This window comes from Aricia agestis, chromosome 10, assembly GCF_905147365.1.
Source record: "Aricia agestis chromosome 10, ilAriAges1.1, whole genome shotgun sequence".
In the NCBI taxonomy this organism is placed as follows: Eukaryota; Metazoa; Arthropoda; class Insecta; order Lepidoptera; family Lycaenidae; genus Aricia; species Aricia agestis.
This window is the reverse complement of record NC_056415.1, coordinates 13783753-13800057: the sequence shown is the minus strand read 5'-3', so window position 1 is coordinate 13800057 and position 16305 is coordinate 13783753. Positions and strand designations below refer to the sequence as shown.

The window sequence follows — 16305 nt, the reverse complement described above, 5'->3', positions numbered from 1 at the left end:
GCGGAAAGTACTCGCGCCGGCCGGCGATGGCCTCGCTGTTGATGCTCGTCGCTCCTCTTCTCCCATGGAGTCTTCGATGTTTCTAGCATGTTGTAATAACTCGGCGAATGTAGTAAATTCCTCTCTGCGGAGTCGTTTTCTTATTCGCACGTTTAAAAGGCCGTAAATCATGTCTAATTTAACTTTTTCAGTCAAATCATTCTGTGGTAGCCTTGATAACAGGGCGCGCGCTTTAGCAACAAACACGTCGGTATTCTCGATCTGTTGTTCGGTTGCGAATAAGTCGCGGTAAATTCTATGGGGCGGCCGTCGGTCGCCGTAGGCGCTCCGTAGGTTAATTACGACCTCGTCCCATGTAGTCACTTGATTTTTAATGCCCTGCCACCAGGTGGCCGCGTCATGCGTTAGCAACATTGACATACCTTTTATTGCATTACTATCAGTCACGTTGGCACACTCTTTATAGCTTTCTACTGCGTCTATAAATCCTTCAATGGACTCGGTAGGTGCGCCGCTAAACACAGCCTTACAACGCGCAAAATTCCCACTTTCAGTAGGCACCGGCGCGGGAGTCGAGGTCATCGCGCGGTGGCCGAGAACGCTGTCTAGAATTTCCTTTATAGCGTTCGTTTGCGTTCTTTGTAGGCCTTCGAGGAGCATAGAAACACTCTGCTGTGAGAATGTTGCGTCAGCAATGTGAGGGGCGGAGGGGCGGTGGGGAATGCGTGTTGCATCATCACCCTCGGCGTCATTATGCTGGAACTCCTGGTGTTCATGCTGATGCGGAGGTGGCACAGAGGAATGGGGAATGCTTGATGCATCGTCTCTGTTGCCATGTGAAAATAATGGCGCGGGCGCGGCCGCCATCTTTTGCGCGGGAGTCGCGGTTTCTAGCTCCTCGTTGCTGTAGATGTCTTGCGGTTGTTCCGCGTTCACTTTACTTCTTGTACGCGTCATTACTATTATTACGCGGATAATTCGTACGTAATGTGTATCGCGTACGCACAAATGTAGGTAGGTACGGAGTCGCGTCGCGGAATTCGACACACGGGGTTCACAAAAATCACACTCACAAGTTACAACACGAATTGTTTGATCACTTTTAGTTTTACCACTAATCCACACTGTTGGGACGCCAGATATAGGCGTGGGTGCCAGATTTAGTACCTACTGGGAACTACCAAAAGGGACGCGCCACTGCCGGTAGGCAGAAAATGAGAACTCAGGGTGTGGTTTCAGGACTTTACTAACTAAGCAAAGTTGTGGATCAGTGGTACAGTTTGTTACAGTATTTACACTTTACAGTAGGTATATAGTTACTACGATAAATTATTAACACAACGGAAAGACGATGTTGCTTGCGGTGCGAACGTCGTGTGTATTGCGCGGGAGACTGAAAGGTACGTACGCGCAGTCTCACAGCTCGAAATCCACTGAAAACAAAATGGCGGGCGGCGCGTGCCGTCCGTTTTCAAAAAGGGGCGCGGGAGGCGAAAGGGGAGGTGCCGCGTTTACAGCGCATTACCCTGGCACCACACTCACACTCGCAGCATATCTAGCTGGCATACGTCGTCGGGAGGCCCTCTTGGGCAAAACGCGGTTATTTGTATTAACATGATTTGCTATAACCTAACATTCGTCTAACTTTGGCACAGTGAATAGATGCGTGCGACTAGATGTACAATGCTCCCAAAGTGATAATGCGCATAGTAATTTTCGTTATTTTTTTGGCAACGATCGTTTTCCCCGAGCGTCGGAAGATGATGCCACAAAACCTTTTATTGCGCATGTCCAAATCATGTCATGCCGTGGCAACGCCAACTGTTTACGACTTGACCGTAACCAAATATAAGCAACGTGTTGGTGGCGTTGCATGATATGATTTGGACATGCGCAATAAAAGTTTTATGGCGCATGCACCAAAAAAGCTATGTCCACACTGTGCGCTTTCGTCTTCAACTTTCGTATTAGCGCATTGAATTGAATGCGTCAACGAACGCAACGTCAACATTGTCATTTTTGTTCAGTAATTGCAGTGTCTGTCAGCTTCGCGTCGCTGCCTGCGTCGCGGGCATGCCTCACGTTCGCTTTTGACTGCGCTATAATGCATGCCCTTGACGCACAGAAAAAGGCACAGTGTGGACAAAGCTTTGGAGACAATTGACGGACCGGCGACAGCCACCGAGTACCGACTGTAATAATATGATATTTACTTCTATTTCTTTCGAACAAGGTGCAAAATGTAAAAGCATTGTTTGAGGCTCTTACGTTTCATAGATTCGGGTGTTTCCGTGATTACGACAATTATCGAATATTTTCATGTGCATTATTAATTTGAGAGTACTGTACTGCATTAGCTTTACCGCGGCAGTCGCCGAGTGCCACACATATTTTTAATTCAAATTTGTTGCCAACATTATTGAAAACAATTTGTCTTAGTACCAAATGTATTTAAAATACGTAGCATTTATAAGTAGCATCTATCATAAGTTATCAAGACGCTTCTCTGTCGCCAGTATCTTTAAGCTTCGTTTTATATCTGATCCTAGCGTACAAAGGCTTGGACACTCACGTACTATATAATTCGATTGCGGAAAATGCCAGTTGTGTATTGGCCAAAACATATTTTAAGCCAAGTGGCATATATTTTACTATTGTGCCTAGATTGTAGTTGACAAAATGCTTAAAAATGACTATGTGAACACATAAAAATAAAATCTGAAATATTCTATTTCCTGTTTTGCATATACCAATGGAGAAATTGATTTATAGGCAGTTGACGAACCCACGTCATTTGGTCGGATTATGTAGGTGTATAATATAAATTACGTAGGCGGTAGGCCCAACATTTGATTTGATCAAATTAAAATCGTACAAGTACATTCGATTTGATGTTGCCGAAAACTTAAGTAAGGATTATTTGGGTCAGAAATCATTGTGAAAATTACTTATCTGACAGTTAAATTTTAATTACTAGACCATAAGACCATAACACTAGTCAAGGAGTGCTGGGTTACGAGTCATAAAATGTAACTTACACGCTATTCCGAGGATTAGTGATGACGGCAACCCGCATAGCCTCTTTGATGATAGAGGTGAATGTCTTGGTGACTTCTCCGTGAAGCCACATGAATGTGTACAGCATTGAACGGTGGATAAAGTTGTTGGATGTTATCTGGAATCACAGTTATGATCACAATGCGATGCAGCGAGGCGTTGCGGTGAATTTCTTTAATGAAGTATTCAAAATTTTAAAGTTAAATTTTGAATAGCTTACTCTAAGAAAAGGTACACATTGAATTGATAGACTCGACGCGCACGGTGTCGGGCTGCTTATTCAAATACAAATATCTTTATTGCAGATGTATGTTTCCAACACTGGTCCATTGGTTAGTGTTGGAAACATACATTATTTTTTTATTTTTAGGGTTAGTTAAAAAGAACAAAACGTAACTTAAAATAAATAATTAACACTAAGCTAAATCATGCACCATTATTCCCTGCCATAATAATTGTAAATGAATGCGCGATATTTTTACAGTAGTGAGTCAAAGCATTAGGCAACATTTAAGAAAAGCAAGTTCGTAGAATTTAAATTGTATTTTTGCAGTTTAATTTTAAGACCCGTGATCTTATGATAAGCGATTTATTACCTCTTCTAGAATTTCCTCGCACTCCTCCGGAGTGCAGAATATGAAGCTTGTTCTTTCGTGTGAGTCATCCAACCCCCGTTTCAAATAGCTGAAATACTTTAAAAAAGAAAAAAAAAACCAATATTGAGCCCTAAGATTTTTGGATATCAAGTGGGGTAATGTATGTATGTATTTTTTTTTATTTTTATGAAATAAGGGGGCAAACGAGCAAACAGGTCACCTGATGGAAAGCAACTTCCGTCGCCCATGGACACTCGCAGCATCAGAAGAGCTGCAAGTGCGTTGCTGGCCTTTTAAGAGGGAATAAGGTAATAGGGGAGTGTAGGGAAGGGAAGGGAATAGGGGAGGGTAGGGAAAGGAATAGGGTAGGGGATTGGGCCTCCGGTAAACTCACTCATCCGGCGAAACACAGCGCAAGCGCTGTTTCACGCCGGTTTTCTGTGAGAACGTGGTATTTCTCCGGTCGAGCCGTCCCATTCGTGCCGAAGCATGGCTCTCCCACGTATAGTAGTAAGTATGCTTGGCTAGCACGAAACTGATTGTATAAGTTATTAGTTATTACATACAAAAACGTGTGTTTAGTTATTACATACAAAAAGTAACTTATACTATTATACAATACATTATATAATACTATTATACATACTCGTATTGTATAAGTTTATGAAGTCATTCGTATTTCAAACGATTTCAGAATTTTTTAATAGCGCGATTCAGTAAACAAATGTATCTTCCTTTTTTATAATAAAATAAATTAGTAAACTTACAATGTCCTTATTATCCACCGTGGAAAGTTCAAAGTTGACAACCTGCACATACTTCTCACTCAACAAGCACATTAGTTTGAACGTATCTTCGGGCCTACAATATTCAAATAAACATCAATAACGATTTACAATTTTTTGTACATAAACAATGCAAGAAAACGTTATGATAATTACTAATAAAAAGTATTCAGACGTATTAGCATTACAATATTTTGTTCCCGTACGTCAAGAAACTTTTCTTATGTATCAGTCAATGACAAAACAATATAAAGCTATTTTTTTACAGAGATCCTTATACTATGTGTTACTGTAAACACCGTTATCCTTGAAACCTTCAAATGAATCCGTCAAAATGAACAACTTTTTCTATGAGAACAATGATATTATGTACTCAAAAAAAATGCCGTCTTCATACCCATACGTATACCCGGATTTGTATGAGTACGACGACGGATTTTTTTGAGTTCCCAGTATTGTTCTCATAGAAAAAGTTGTTCATTTTGACGGGCTCATTTGATAGTTTCAAGGATAACGGTGTTTACACTAACATCTTGTATATATGTAAATTGTAAAGTCTTCACATACTTAAAGCGATGTCTTAACTCAAAGAAAATTATCATAAGCCATTACAAAATTAGTATTAAAGTAACTGATATATCAAAGTAAAATAACATAATTACGTAATACAAAATATAAATCAATTCGCTACTAAAAGCCTTTCGACTTTCTTTATAGAATTGATATTTATAGGATTGAAAACATAATAAATCTCACTTTATCCCGGACGTGTTTCCTCGAACAATGCTGAGCGAGTGTGTCGGCAGCCCTAGCGCTATGTCTACTATGGCCTGCGGTAGATCCTTCGGTAGTTTCCTCAGGTGCCTCACCCCGTCTACTGGAATAAGGAAAAAGAATAGCACAAAATTCATTGTGAACGGGCCGGTATAAGAGAAAATTCTGACGACGAATCATATCACGCATCACCTTTATTGAAATATAGATTAAGTTAGGGGTAGAAGCGACAAATATCTTATGTTCTAAATTGTTTTATGAACGTTTAGTGAATAATATAGAGTTCACTGAAAACTTTTACTAACTTTTTCTTTGTTTACATAAAACATTAAGAAAATAATTTTAAATTTATAACATATATTTTATTAACCTGTTGTTAGTAATATCCTAAATCTAATGTAACTAAATTCTCGTGTCGTGTTGAAACTCGAGCGGTTTGTTGCCACACATGGGAGAGCCATGCTTCGGCACGAATGGGCCGGCTCGACCGGAGAAATACCACGTTCTCACAGAAAACCGGCGTGAAACAGCGCTTGCGCTGTGTTTCGCCGAGTGAGTGAGTTTACCGGAGGCCCAATCCCCTACCCTATTCCCTTTCCTACCCTCCCCTTTTCCCTAAAAAAAAAACACTTTTCTGAATAAGATGAATCGACTTTAATTTGATTCTGTGTGCTTATTGATACACGAAATAAAATAGTAATACTACTTTCGAGGAGATAGCTAGTAAATACATAAAAATATTAAACCGAAAAAATATTGGTAGTTTTTTCGTAGCATTGCTACGATGGGCCTACGAAGGGGTCGTAGGCCCATCGTAGCAATGCTACGAAAAAAATATTTCGCGTAGCACTGCTACGTAAATTCGTAGAGGCAGCGTAGCAACACTACGACGCTAAACATCTTTAATGACGTCATCAGAATCTAGACGCGCGTGTTTGAGGGATTAGTTAAAGCACACTGTTTCTGTTTGACTTGTAGTTAACAACGCGTTCACTGTAGATGCCATCATCATCAGTCGGCACCAGTTAGTATGTTTTAATACTTTTTAGTCGAGACCAAGACAAAGCAAAGATAATGATTTTGAAAGTTTATGTATAAATAGATGATGCCTGCCGTTGCGCAGAGATTCTTTTATAGCGCAGGAACCGTACATTTTTCCGGAATAAAAGTATGCTATGTCCTTTCCCGGGGCTCCAGCTATCTCCATTTCAAATTTCAGCAAAATCGGATCTGCGATTTTGGCGTGAAGAGGTGACAGATAGACAGACACATTTTCGCATTTATAATATAATAAGTTTGGATGTGTGTAAGTTTATGTTATCACAGTACCTAAGCTTCTGGTTTTATTTTAATAATTGGTAAAATTATAGATTCTTAAAATATATGTACCTTGGTAATATGAAAGTATATTAGAGTAAAACTAGAAGTTTATTCAGAATGACAGAGGTAAAACAGCTCGTTACAGTATGTTTCAAAATCTATTATTATGACACAAACTGTAACGGCATCGCTCATACATTTAAATACACCTAACTTTAATATAATGAAGAGCTTAGTTTAGATTACTACTTGATAATAAGGCCGCCTTTGTGCACTCTTGATTTTATTATGTCAAAAAAATCAAAATCAAAATATTTATTTCTAAATAGGTTAACAAAGTTAAGAGGATTCCACACCGCCCTTTTTTCCATACAAACGTTGTCCCCTGTTTCCTCCCTGGATAATGCTAGTAGAGTTATAATTTTTTTCCTGAATATCTACGGCCACTACTAATACAATGTCCCTATGTTTTCTTTTTTTTCATAATTTAATTATTAAACAAGATATGAACGTTCAAAAACCCAAAAAAATGGCCAGATTTTCCGCTGTGTTCAAACGTCCAGAAAACAGATTTGGCTAGATTATACAAAAAAAGCAAAACATAGGAACACAGCTCAAGCCTTTTTTTAATCTTTAATGAAAAAAGTACTTAAATCGGTTAAGTTTTGGAGAAGGAATCAGGGGACAACGAATCGTTGATTTTCTGGATTTTCTGCAGTTGTCTCTATCGCGTTCTGCGGTATAGGCTTGAGGTAAGGGAGACAGCTATAGATATTACACGTACTTTTTTTTCATTTCTCTAGCCCCTGTTGTATCCTCTTAACACTTTTAGAACGTCGTGTCTACATGAGGCCTACCACCGGTTCGGGAACTAGCCCGGCGAGAAGAACCGGCGTAAGAAACTCGCACGGGGCTACCTTTTACCAAAAAAGTGGAAAATAATATGATAGCTTAAACTAAGTATGTAAGTAAAGTAAGTAAGTAAAAATGTGGTACATTTATATTATATACCTCTCTGAGCGTATTTCATTATACGGATGACCTCTGTGGCTCAGTTGGTGGGCTGATGGTAGCTCAAGTCGGGGGTGGCGGGTTCGAATCCCGCCGACGGAACAAAAAGTTTTTTAAGTTCCTGGGTCATGGATGTGTATCATATAATAAAAAAATTAAAATAATATGTATAGTATAAAAGTGTTAAATATATTGGTATTCGTAACACAAGTTCTTCAGGTACTTAGCACGGGGCCAGACTGACGTGGTGTGAAGCATCCATAGATATTATTATTATTATTAGCGTAATTTTCCAGAACGTTTGCACTGTTTGCTCTACACTCTTAAATATTCTTTGCAATGCGGCCAAGTATATCGTATCCTTGGGCCACGGATTGACATTTGACGAGTTAAGTGGCCACTTTCCATCGGAAGGGTCTATGAATGATGGTTTAAAAGCTTTACCATGTTACCCCCCACTCGAACCACCTTATTATAAGGGCTGTTTACACTGGGGGTTAGTAATTATACTAATTTAAAGGGGTGGGAGTTGTTGGTACTATTAATCCATACATGAGGCAGATGGCAGACATAAGTTGTTTGGTTATGTCAAATGAGTGTTTTTTTATAAAATAAAGGGGCAAACGAGCAAACGGGTCACCTGATGGAAAGCAACTTCCGTCGCCCATGGACACTAGCACCATCAGAAGAGCTGTAGGGAATAAAGTAATAGGGGAGGGTAGGGAAAGGAATAGTGGAGGGTAGGGAAGGAAATAGCAGAGGGTAGGGAAGGGAAAAGGGGATTGGGCCTCCGGTAAACTCACTCACTCGGCGGAACACAGCGCAAACACTGTTTCACGCCGGTTTTCTGTGAGCCCGTGGTATTTCTCCAGTCGAGCCGGCCCATTCGTGTCGAAGCATGGCTCTGCCACGTTCAATGATAGACCATGAAAGAAACTGGTTCGTTGGCAGACAAGGGACCTACGTAAATTCGTCGGGCTATGTGAATTTAGTGTAAGTCGTGAACAGTCAGCTAGGCTTGACGTAACCCCACTAAATTATATAGACCGTTCCATAAAATTAATATACCTAGTGGAATAGAGAAACAAAGGCCTGAGCAAGCGAGATGTCACTATCAGTAACACTGTGTGGTAAAAAGAGATGTGTGATACATGACAGCAGAACCAATTTCTTTATCTGATGGACGTCCAGTCGGCACTTATCGGCTCGCTAACAATTTAATCTCTTAGAAAGATGCTTGTGTATACGTAAACAAATTTTTACACACAGACGAAAACCAATTTTGGTTTCGTTTGACAGCTCGAGATTGTTGCTCTATTGCGCTAGATATAATATTAACTTTATGAGACCGTTCACTATCTGTTTATGATTCATAAATTTGTTAGCACACAATGACAAGCTTCAAATGAAGTTCTTTCGATAGAGACTGTGAACTAGACCGAAGCTATTTCATACGTCACTAGCTGTCCCGGCAAATGTTGTTTTGCCATAAAATAATTTTCCCTGTTTTCCTGCTTTTCTCTTGAAGTTTTTTCTGATTTTTTTTGATAAACATCACGGAGCCCGAGACCTTTCCAATAAATGTAAAACCGCGGAAATCGGTTCGTGTGTTCTGGAGTTATAGCGTCAGGAAGGAAAATCCGACTTATTTTTATATCTATATATATAAAACTCAAAGGTGACTGACTGACTGATTGACATAGTGATCTATCAACGCACAGCTCAAACCACTGGATGGATCTGGCTGAAATTTGGCATGCAGGTAGATGTTATGACGTAGGCATCCGCTAAGAAAGGATTTTGATAAATTCCTACCTCAAGGGGTTCAAATAGGGGATGAAAGTTAAATAATAATACTTCTTAACGCGAGCGAAGCCGCGGGCAAAAGCTCGTATTAGATAAAACTTGTACCGATGTCATGGAACTACGATAGCGCGATTGAATCATGTATGCTATTTGGTCCGCTATAGACTGTTGTGAAATATTTGTTCAATGAATTTCATAAATTAAAACGTGTCGTATTGAAAAATTTAATTAGCGTCGTTGTATTCAATACGTTCGTATTCCAGGTAGCTGTACCTATATATCGGCGTATTGTATTGTTATATACGAAATGCATATAACAATGCAATACGCATTCGTGAACTATTTGTATTGTATTTAATTGAAATTGTATAAAATTACACAGCCTAATAATTTGAGCCGGACTGGATTAGCTAGGAACGATAAAATATGCTTAATACAATAAAGTTTGATTAAGGTATTTTACTAGAAGCATATGGTGTAATATTGTGGACCTCAGGAATATACTTGTCACATTAACTTTTTACTCTAATACGATGAGCGCTGTTTGTCTTTGGGTCAGACTATATCGCAACGAGACCATGCAGTAAAATCAGTCAATCATTATTATATTTGCATTAAAGTAGTACATTACATGTTAACATAAGGTGTTAACATGTTTTGAAAAGTGCAGTTCACTTTTTAATGGTTTACTAAAATACATTAAAAAAATACATTCCGTGTGCATATTTTTGTGTACAAAAATATGCACACGGAATTGATAGGCTTGATACCAGCGGTGTTAGGTGGGTATTAAAATGTTAAGTGGCTCATTTAAAAAGTATCGCATTGCTTCGTAACGTCGCGGTATGTACCGATGCTAGGAATAAATATCACCGAACATAAAACAGTTCAATTATCTGAAAATGTCATGTTCTACAATTTGTAGTGATTATCATGTTTTGATATGATAATATTATGATAGCCTGCAGTGTCACATAATATACAAATACGGTACACCAAGCCAGTGTCATAGTATACTGAAATCAGTACATCAATAACCAACGCCACAGACTCAGCGTTGCCAGATTTTTTTGTGCCATGTCGGGACTTTGGAACTTTTTCAGTGATAATAGCGGGATTCTTCCGTCAAAAGCAGGACATAGTAAAAAAACGTTTAAAATCATAAGTTTTCGAATTTTATCTTTGTATGTGACTTAAAATTACCTTAACGTGACAATTGATAGCAAAAGTAGCCATAGAAAATCCTGCCCTCTATCTCCCACACACTTATCTTCATTACGCACCTTTCATTCTCAGCACGCTGCACGTACGTTTGGGCTTTTCCCGAAAAGCGGGACTGAGGCTGTCCCGCGCGGGACATTTAATTTTGATTAAAAAATCGGGACGCCCCGCCAAAATCGGGACATCTGACAACGCTGGTCACAGTATACAGGAATAGGTATATTCAGAGAAATTGATTCCTAGGCAGATGATGGACCTAATATAAGTAATTTGGTGGCATTAAGTCAACCAATTATCGACATTTAAAGCCGACCAACTGCGTAGGAATCAATTTCCTCGATGGTATATCGATATCCAGACGGTGTACAGAAATCGGTGCACCAAGCTAGTGTCATAGTATACCGAAATCAGTACATCAATACCCACTGTCACAGCATACAGAAATAGGTACATCAATATCAGTACAGCAAGCCAGTGTCAGTACAGAAATCGGTACACCAATAAAACAAAGGCTGTTATCGTGCAGGGGCCTTTAGTCAGCAGCGGTAAATAATTCACGGTGACTGCGCACCTCTAGCCGGCGAATCAAAACGACCTGAAATATGACGATCCCATCCGTGTTTTATGTGAATACTGTATGTTGACTTGATGCCCACAAATTACTGACCATACTACTCCCTTGTATGTTATAACACTCCACCGGCTACTAGAAGACAATACAAAATGTTTAACCCCGAAATAACCTGGACATCTTTTGCTCACATATTCTTCTCTTATTTGGGTAAAACGCTGTATAATCAAACAAATAAAATTTTAAATATCTGTATAATAAAACTGAAAATCTGACACACACACACACACAAATAGACGCATGCTTGCTACTAATAAAATTTAATTGTTATACATAAATTACTACCTACTAAGATTTCTAATTTAAAATCAAATTAATGTAAAAATTTTAAATCAATTATAATTAAGCTATAAAGAATTATTTATATTGAATACTAATATTATGTACTCATATTATACTAGGGATGGAGGCCTGGTGTCTTAAAATACAAGCAGGACACTGCTTAGTTTGAGACTCCAGTCTCCCCATAAATACTGAACTAAGGACCTGTTTCACCACTTTCTGATAAAGTAAAGTGCATTTATAACATTAGTATGGAAGTGTACTGTTGTGTAGTGTAAAACTGTATTTTATAAAGATAAAATCGACTTCAAAATTGTACGTAATTGAGAAATAAAACTCTGTATCTCCAAAACTACTGAACAGATTTTGATGAAGCTTGCTCTATTCCCTATGTTAAACAGTATTTAATACAACAAAAAAAGAATTACTGAAATCAAACTAGTAGTTCCAGAGATACATACATACATACACTTTTGAAATTTGGCACATTTGTTCAGACGCTGATATAGACTAACATATTATACGAAAACTGTATTTTATGAAGATAAAATCGACTTCAAAATTGTACGTAATTGAGAAATAAAACTCTCTATCTCCAAAACTACTGCACAGATTTTGATGAAATTTGCTCTATTCCCTAAGTTAAACAGTATTTAATACAATAAAAAAAGAATTACTGAAATCAGACTAGTAGTTCCAGAGATACATACGTACATACACTTTTGAAATTTGGCACATTTGTTCAGACGCTGATATAGACTGACATATTATACGAAAACTGGGCAGTTCTGGAAATATTACATACATTGGCGTCGAATTGATAACCTCCTTTTTTAAGTCGGTTAAAAATACTGTTAAAGTCACTACCCTTCTACCTTTGCCGCAATTAACAAAATAAAATCGGTAATGAGGTTGAATTTTGGGTGATCGGAGCCAGACGATGGCTACCACGAGTTGCAGCGAATTCCATTACCTGTTGTTCTGTTCCCGAGTGGGGGCGGGAAATACCAGGCCGAAATCCCAGAGGCTCAGCGGTTCTCACACATGCGTGGTGTAAGTCACAAGCGGTTATATTGTTAGTATTTCGCTACATATCTAAATATGTTCATTTATTACATTACTAGCGGACACCTTCAAGTCCGTTGCGCTAAGTCGTTTATCACGTGGGAATCGTATATTTCCTGGGACCCAAAGTATCTCCATACCATATTTCAGTAAAATCGGTGCAGCGGTTTGGGCGTGACCGATAACATATTTTTAAGAGTAGCTTCTTATTGGCTATCTATTGTTTCGATCTACACTACTACTCGAACTATACAGCGTGTTCCTACATAGGTAAATAATGCCTTGTTTCTGAAGCTTTTTGATTAGAGTTTATCAGTTCAGAAGTTTTGTTGACTGATTAACAGTTGAACGTTAGCCAGACAAAAGCGTTATTGAAAACTCTTGACAGAAAATCTTACAAACCAAGCTTAGAATGGATCTAGTTTTGTCCTGTTTTTGCTTAAGCTTACATTTTGTACCACGCGCAAACATCTATATTTATGTACCTTAAGTGTTTGCTGCTAGAGTCTATTTTCGTTTGTCTCTGTATTGTTGTGCTCAACCATGAGAATATGTGATGAGGTGACGTTAGAAACTCAACTTAGAAGATCCCCTTTCAACACTTTATCTTTAAAACGGGTCAAATTTCACAAGACACAAAAGGTTGCTTCTATTATATAAAATAATCTCACATTTGAGCCAAAGAAGCAGGTTATTGTTTACTTGTTTTCTGTGTTATTTTTGTACAATGAAAATGTACCTGTATGTCATTTTTAGTTTTTATACTCATTATAAATTGAGGAATGTATAAAGTTTGTTATCAACGTTTGTTACTTTTTCACATAAAAACTAAACAGATTTTGATGCAATTTGATAATATAGCAGTAGATGCTATTAACAACTTACGGTATAATTTTATTTCGCAATAATACACTATAAATGCATCAATTTACGCAAAAAAATACGGTCTACTATATTGTGTACATTCTCAGAAATATTTAAACTGAAATATAAAATATTATATTAATAGAGAAAATGATATTATAATTTTTAGTCACATCTCGAAAGAATCCCAGCTTATTAAAAACATTGTTCTGAGCAATGTTTAAGTTTAAATGGGATATTAAAATCTTACCGTAGTCTGGGCGATTGCTGGAGGCATCCACAAAAACATTGTCGTATGGTACAAGAATAAAGGATAAGTTAAATACTTTGTAAGCTGCAAACGACAGTATAAATGATAATATAGTAAATCATCTTTGTCATTGTGCTTCCCAATAAATGCACGCACACTTAAATGTGATAATGATTTTAAGTAACTAAAAAATCAGCAAAATAATGCTTTATTTTTTGAGCGACTTTAATTTTAAAGAAATAATATTTATGCATTAATTAACGTTTTAGGCCATTCAGGGACATTTATGTTTACACTATCAAACGAAGAGTTTGACAAAAAAAAAACATTTAGGTCACGTCAATATTTTCATTAAATCGAAGTTAACTAATCATTGAATCTCTTTAAGTGCGACTGTAATTCCTAATTATTTAATATACACTTAAATTACAAAGAATAAAAACTTTAGATATGCATGATTTCTGGAATAATCTGGTTCTAACGCCGCAACGTTTGTACCGTGTCAGCGGGTGGGAAGGAATTTTGTCATTAGAGCTGGGCTAGTATTGCGGGGACTTGTTTTGTCAGCGACAGACTTTTAAATGTTCGAACATGTCGACATATTTAGCTTTTTAATCTAGGTGCAAAAATCTATACTAATGCTAAGTGCTTACATACAGTTTTGCTCTATAGTTTTACTCCGAATCAAAGGACATGACATATTTGACATATTTAATTCCATCGAGGCGGCTCGAAGCGAGCCTTCGAGTTTTGCGATCCACACGGTGGTTATTGCTCGATTTGGAGTAAAACTATCGAGCAAAACCGTATATTATGTGAGTACTTAAAACTATCGAGCAATGCTGAATGTGTGGACGAAAGCCCGAGCCGCGGGTTTTGCTCGACCTTATTGCTCGATCGAGCAAAACCGTATGTGAGTACTAAGCATAATACTAGCTTTTGCCCGTGACTTCGCTTGCGTTAAGAAGTATTATTATATACAGTCTTTCATCCCCTATTTTATCCCCTTAGGGGTGGAATTTATCAAAATTCTTTCTTACGGGACGCCTACGTCATAGTAGATTTATGCGTGTAAAGTCTTAGCCCAATCGGTTTAAAATTGACAAAGTTTCATACAAATTTTCATCCAATGTTTTAACCCCTTGGGGGTAGAATTGATCAAAATCCTTTCTTAGGTTATGCCTACGACATAATATCTTCATGCAAAACTTCATCCCGATCCGTCCAGTGGTTTGAGCTGAGCGTTGATAGATCACTATGTCAGTCAGTCAGTGAGTCAGTCAGTCACCTTTGAGTTATATTATAGACATTACTTTGAACTTTACCGTTGCACTTAGAGACATAAAATGATAATTTTAATTTAATTTAATGAAGAGTTTGATAGACATTCTTAAAGGAGCTTATATAAATCTTTATTTAATTACAGTTATGTAATTATTATTCGTCTCTATGTGTGGCAGTTAGATACACAAACTTAGAAAATAAACCTATTTTACTTAAAAATTAAAGACAAATCTAGTAGCTACTTCAACGATTTCAAGTATTTACGTCGATATCTTTCAATATTGGTTTTTACATTTTTGAATTTATTTTAACATTCACGTGCCGACGGATATGGAAAATCTATTTTATTATTCCGAGCCTAGCTCCAGTGAACGAACTAAATTTCAGACCGAAGCCACATATAATTTAATGGGATCTGTCATAGGCAATAATCTAGTCAAAAATATCGGAATTTTTATATTCCGCTTGTGTTTGCGGGCTTTAAAATTGACATTAAATCTATAGTGTGGCGATTTTCATTATTTTATTCCCTGAATGGCTTCACGTTGGTTCAATCCATACTTCTATACTAATATTAAATATTATGTGAAAGTGTGTCAGTCTATCTTTCTGTCTGTCTGTTACCTCTTCACACCCAAACAGCTGAATCAATTTTTCTGAAATTAAAATATTAAAGATACTTTGAGTCCCGGGAACGAACGCAATAATGTGATAATTTTTATCCCCGGAAACGGTTCCCATGCGATAAACGAATTTTGACGCAACGGAGTTGCGGGCGTCATCTAGTGATAGATAACCCTAATTGCAACAATGATTGCACAGCTGTGTTGTTTATGTGTTTGGGTGTATAATAGGAAGCAAACAGTTGTGTCACAAGACGTGCTACATTACAAGAGAGTTAATTGTTCCTATTGGAATGAAGTTCCTTATCGCGTATTCAGCGTAAAGGAGGCTAGATAGAACGATATTTGACCTCGACACTTTTTTATTAGTACCTGCATGGTAGGGTCAGAGGGCGTTGATAGTATTCCTGTGCGTCAACTAGATGGCGTTTTTGAGAATAAACAGCGACGCGTTGTTAGTATTCTTGGGCGTCAATAGATGGCATTTTTTAAATATTTTTTTTTGAGTGTATATGTATAATATGTATACAGGTTTTTTGAACATAAGAAAAAACTTCGTTCCATTCGGGTGTCCCTTGACACCTCTCAAGATTTTTTTAAATTTACTCTGTAGCATGGTTGGTAATTTGCACGGAGGCGTGCCGTGGTCCAGTGGTTTAGAGTCGGATCGGAAATCGGAAGTCTTGGGTTCGCTTCTCGCGTTGGAAACATGTTGTGACTAAGGCTAGGACACTGC

The 16305-nt window shown here is 37.8% G+C and overlaps 1 protein-coding gene across 1 annotated transcript in view; it reads right to left on the bottom strand.

Annotated features, from left to right (window-relative positions):
• Nucleotides 1-16305, bottom strand: part of LOC121731214 (ionotropic receptor 40a) — a 48799-nt gene that overhangs the window by 21110 nt on the left and 11384 nt on the right. The window contains exons 2-5 of the mRNA XM_042120569.1: nucleotides 5195-5315; nucleotides 4421-4514; nucleotides 3654-3749; nucleotides 3039-3175 (exon numbers count right to left, since the gene is read on the bottom strand). Coding sequence (XP_041976503.1) covers nucleotides 3039-3175; nucleotides 3654-3749; nucleotides 4421-4514; nucleotides 5195-5315 — 448 coding nt within the window. The remainder of the gene's footprint in view (nucleotides 1-3038; nucleotides 3176-3653; nucleotides 3750-4420; nucleotides 4515-5194; nucleotides 5316-16305) is intronic.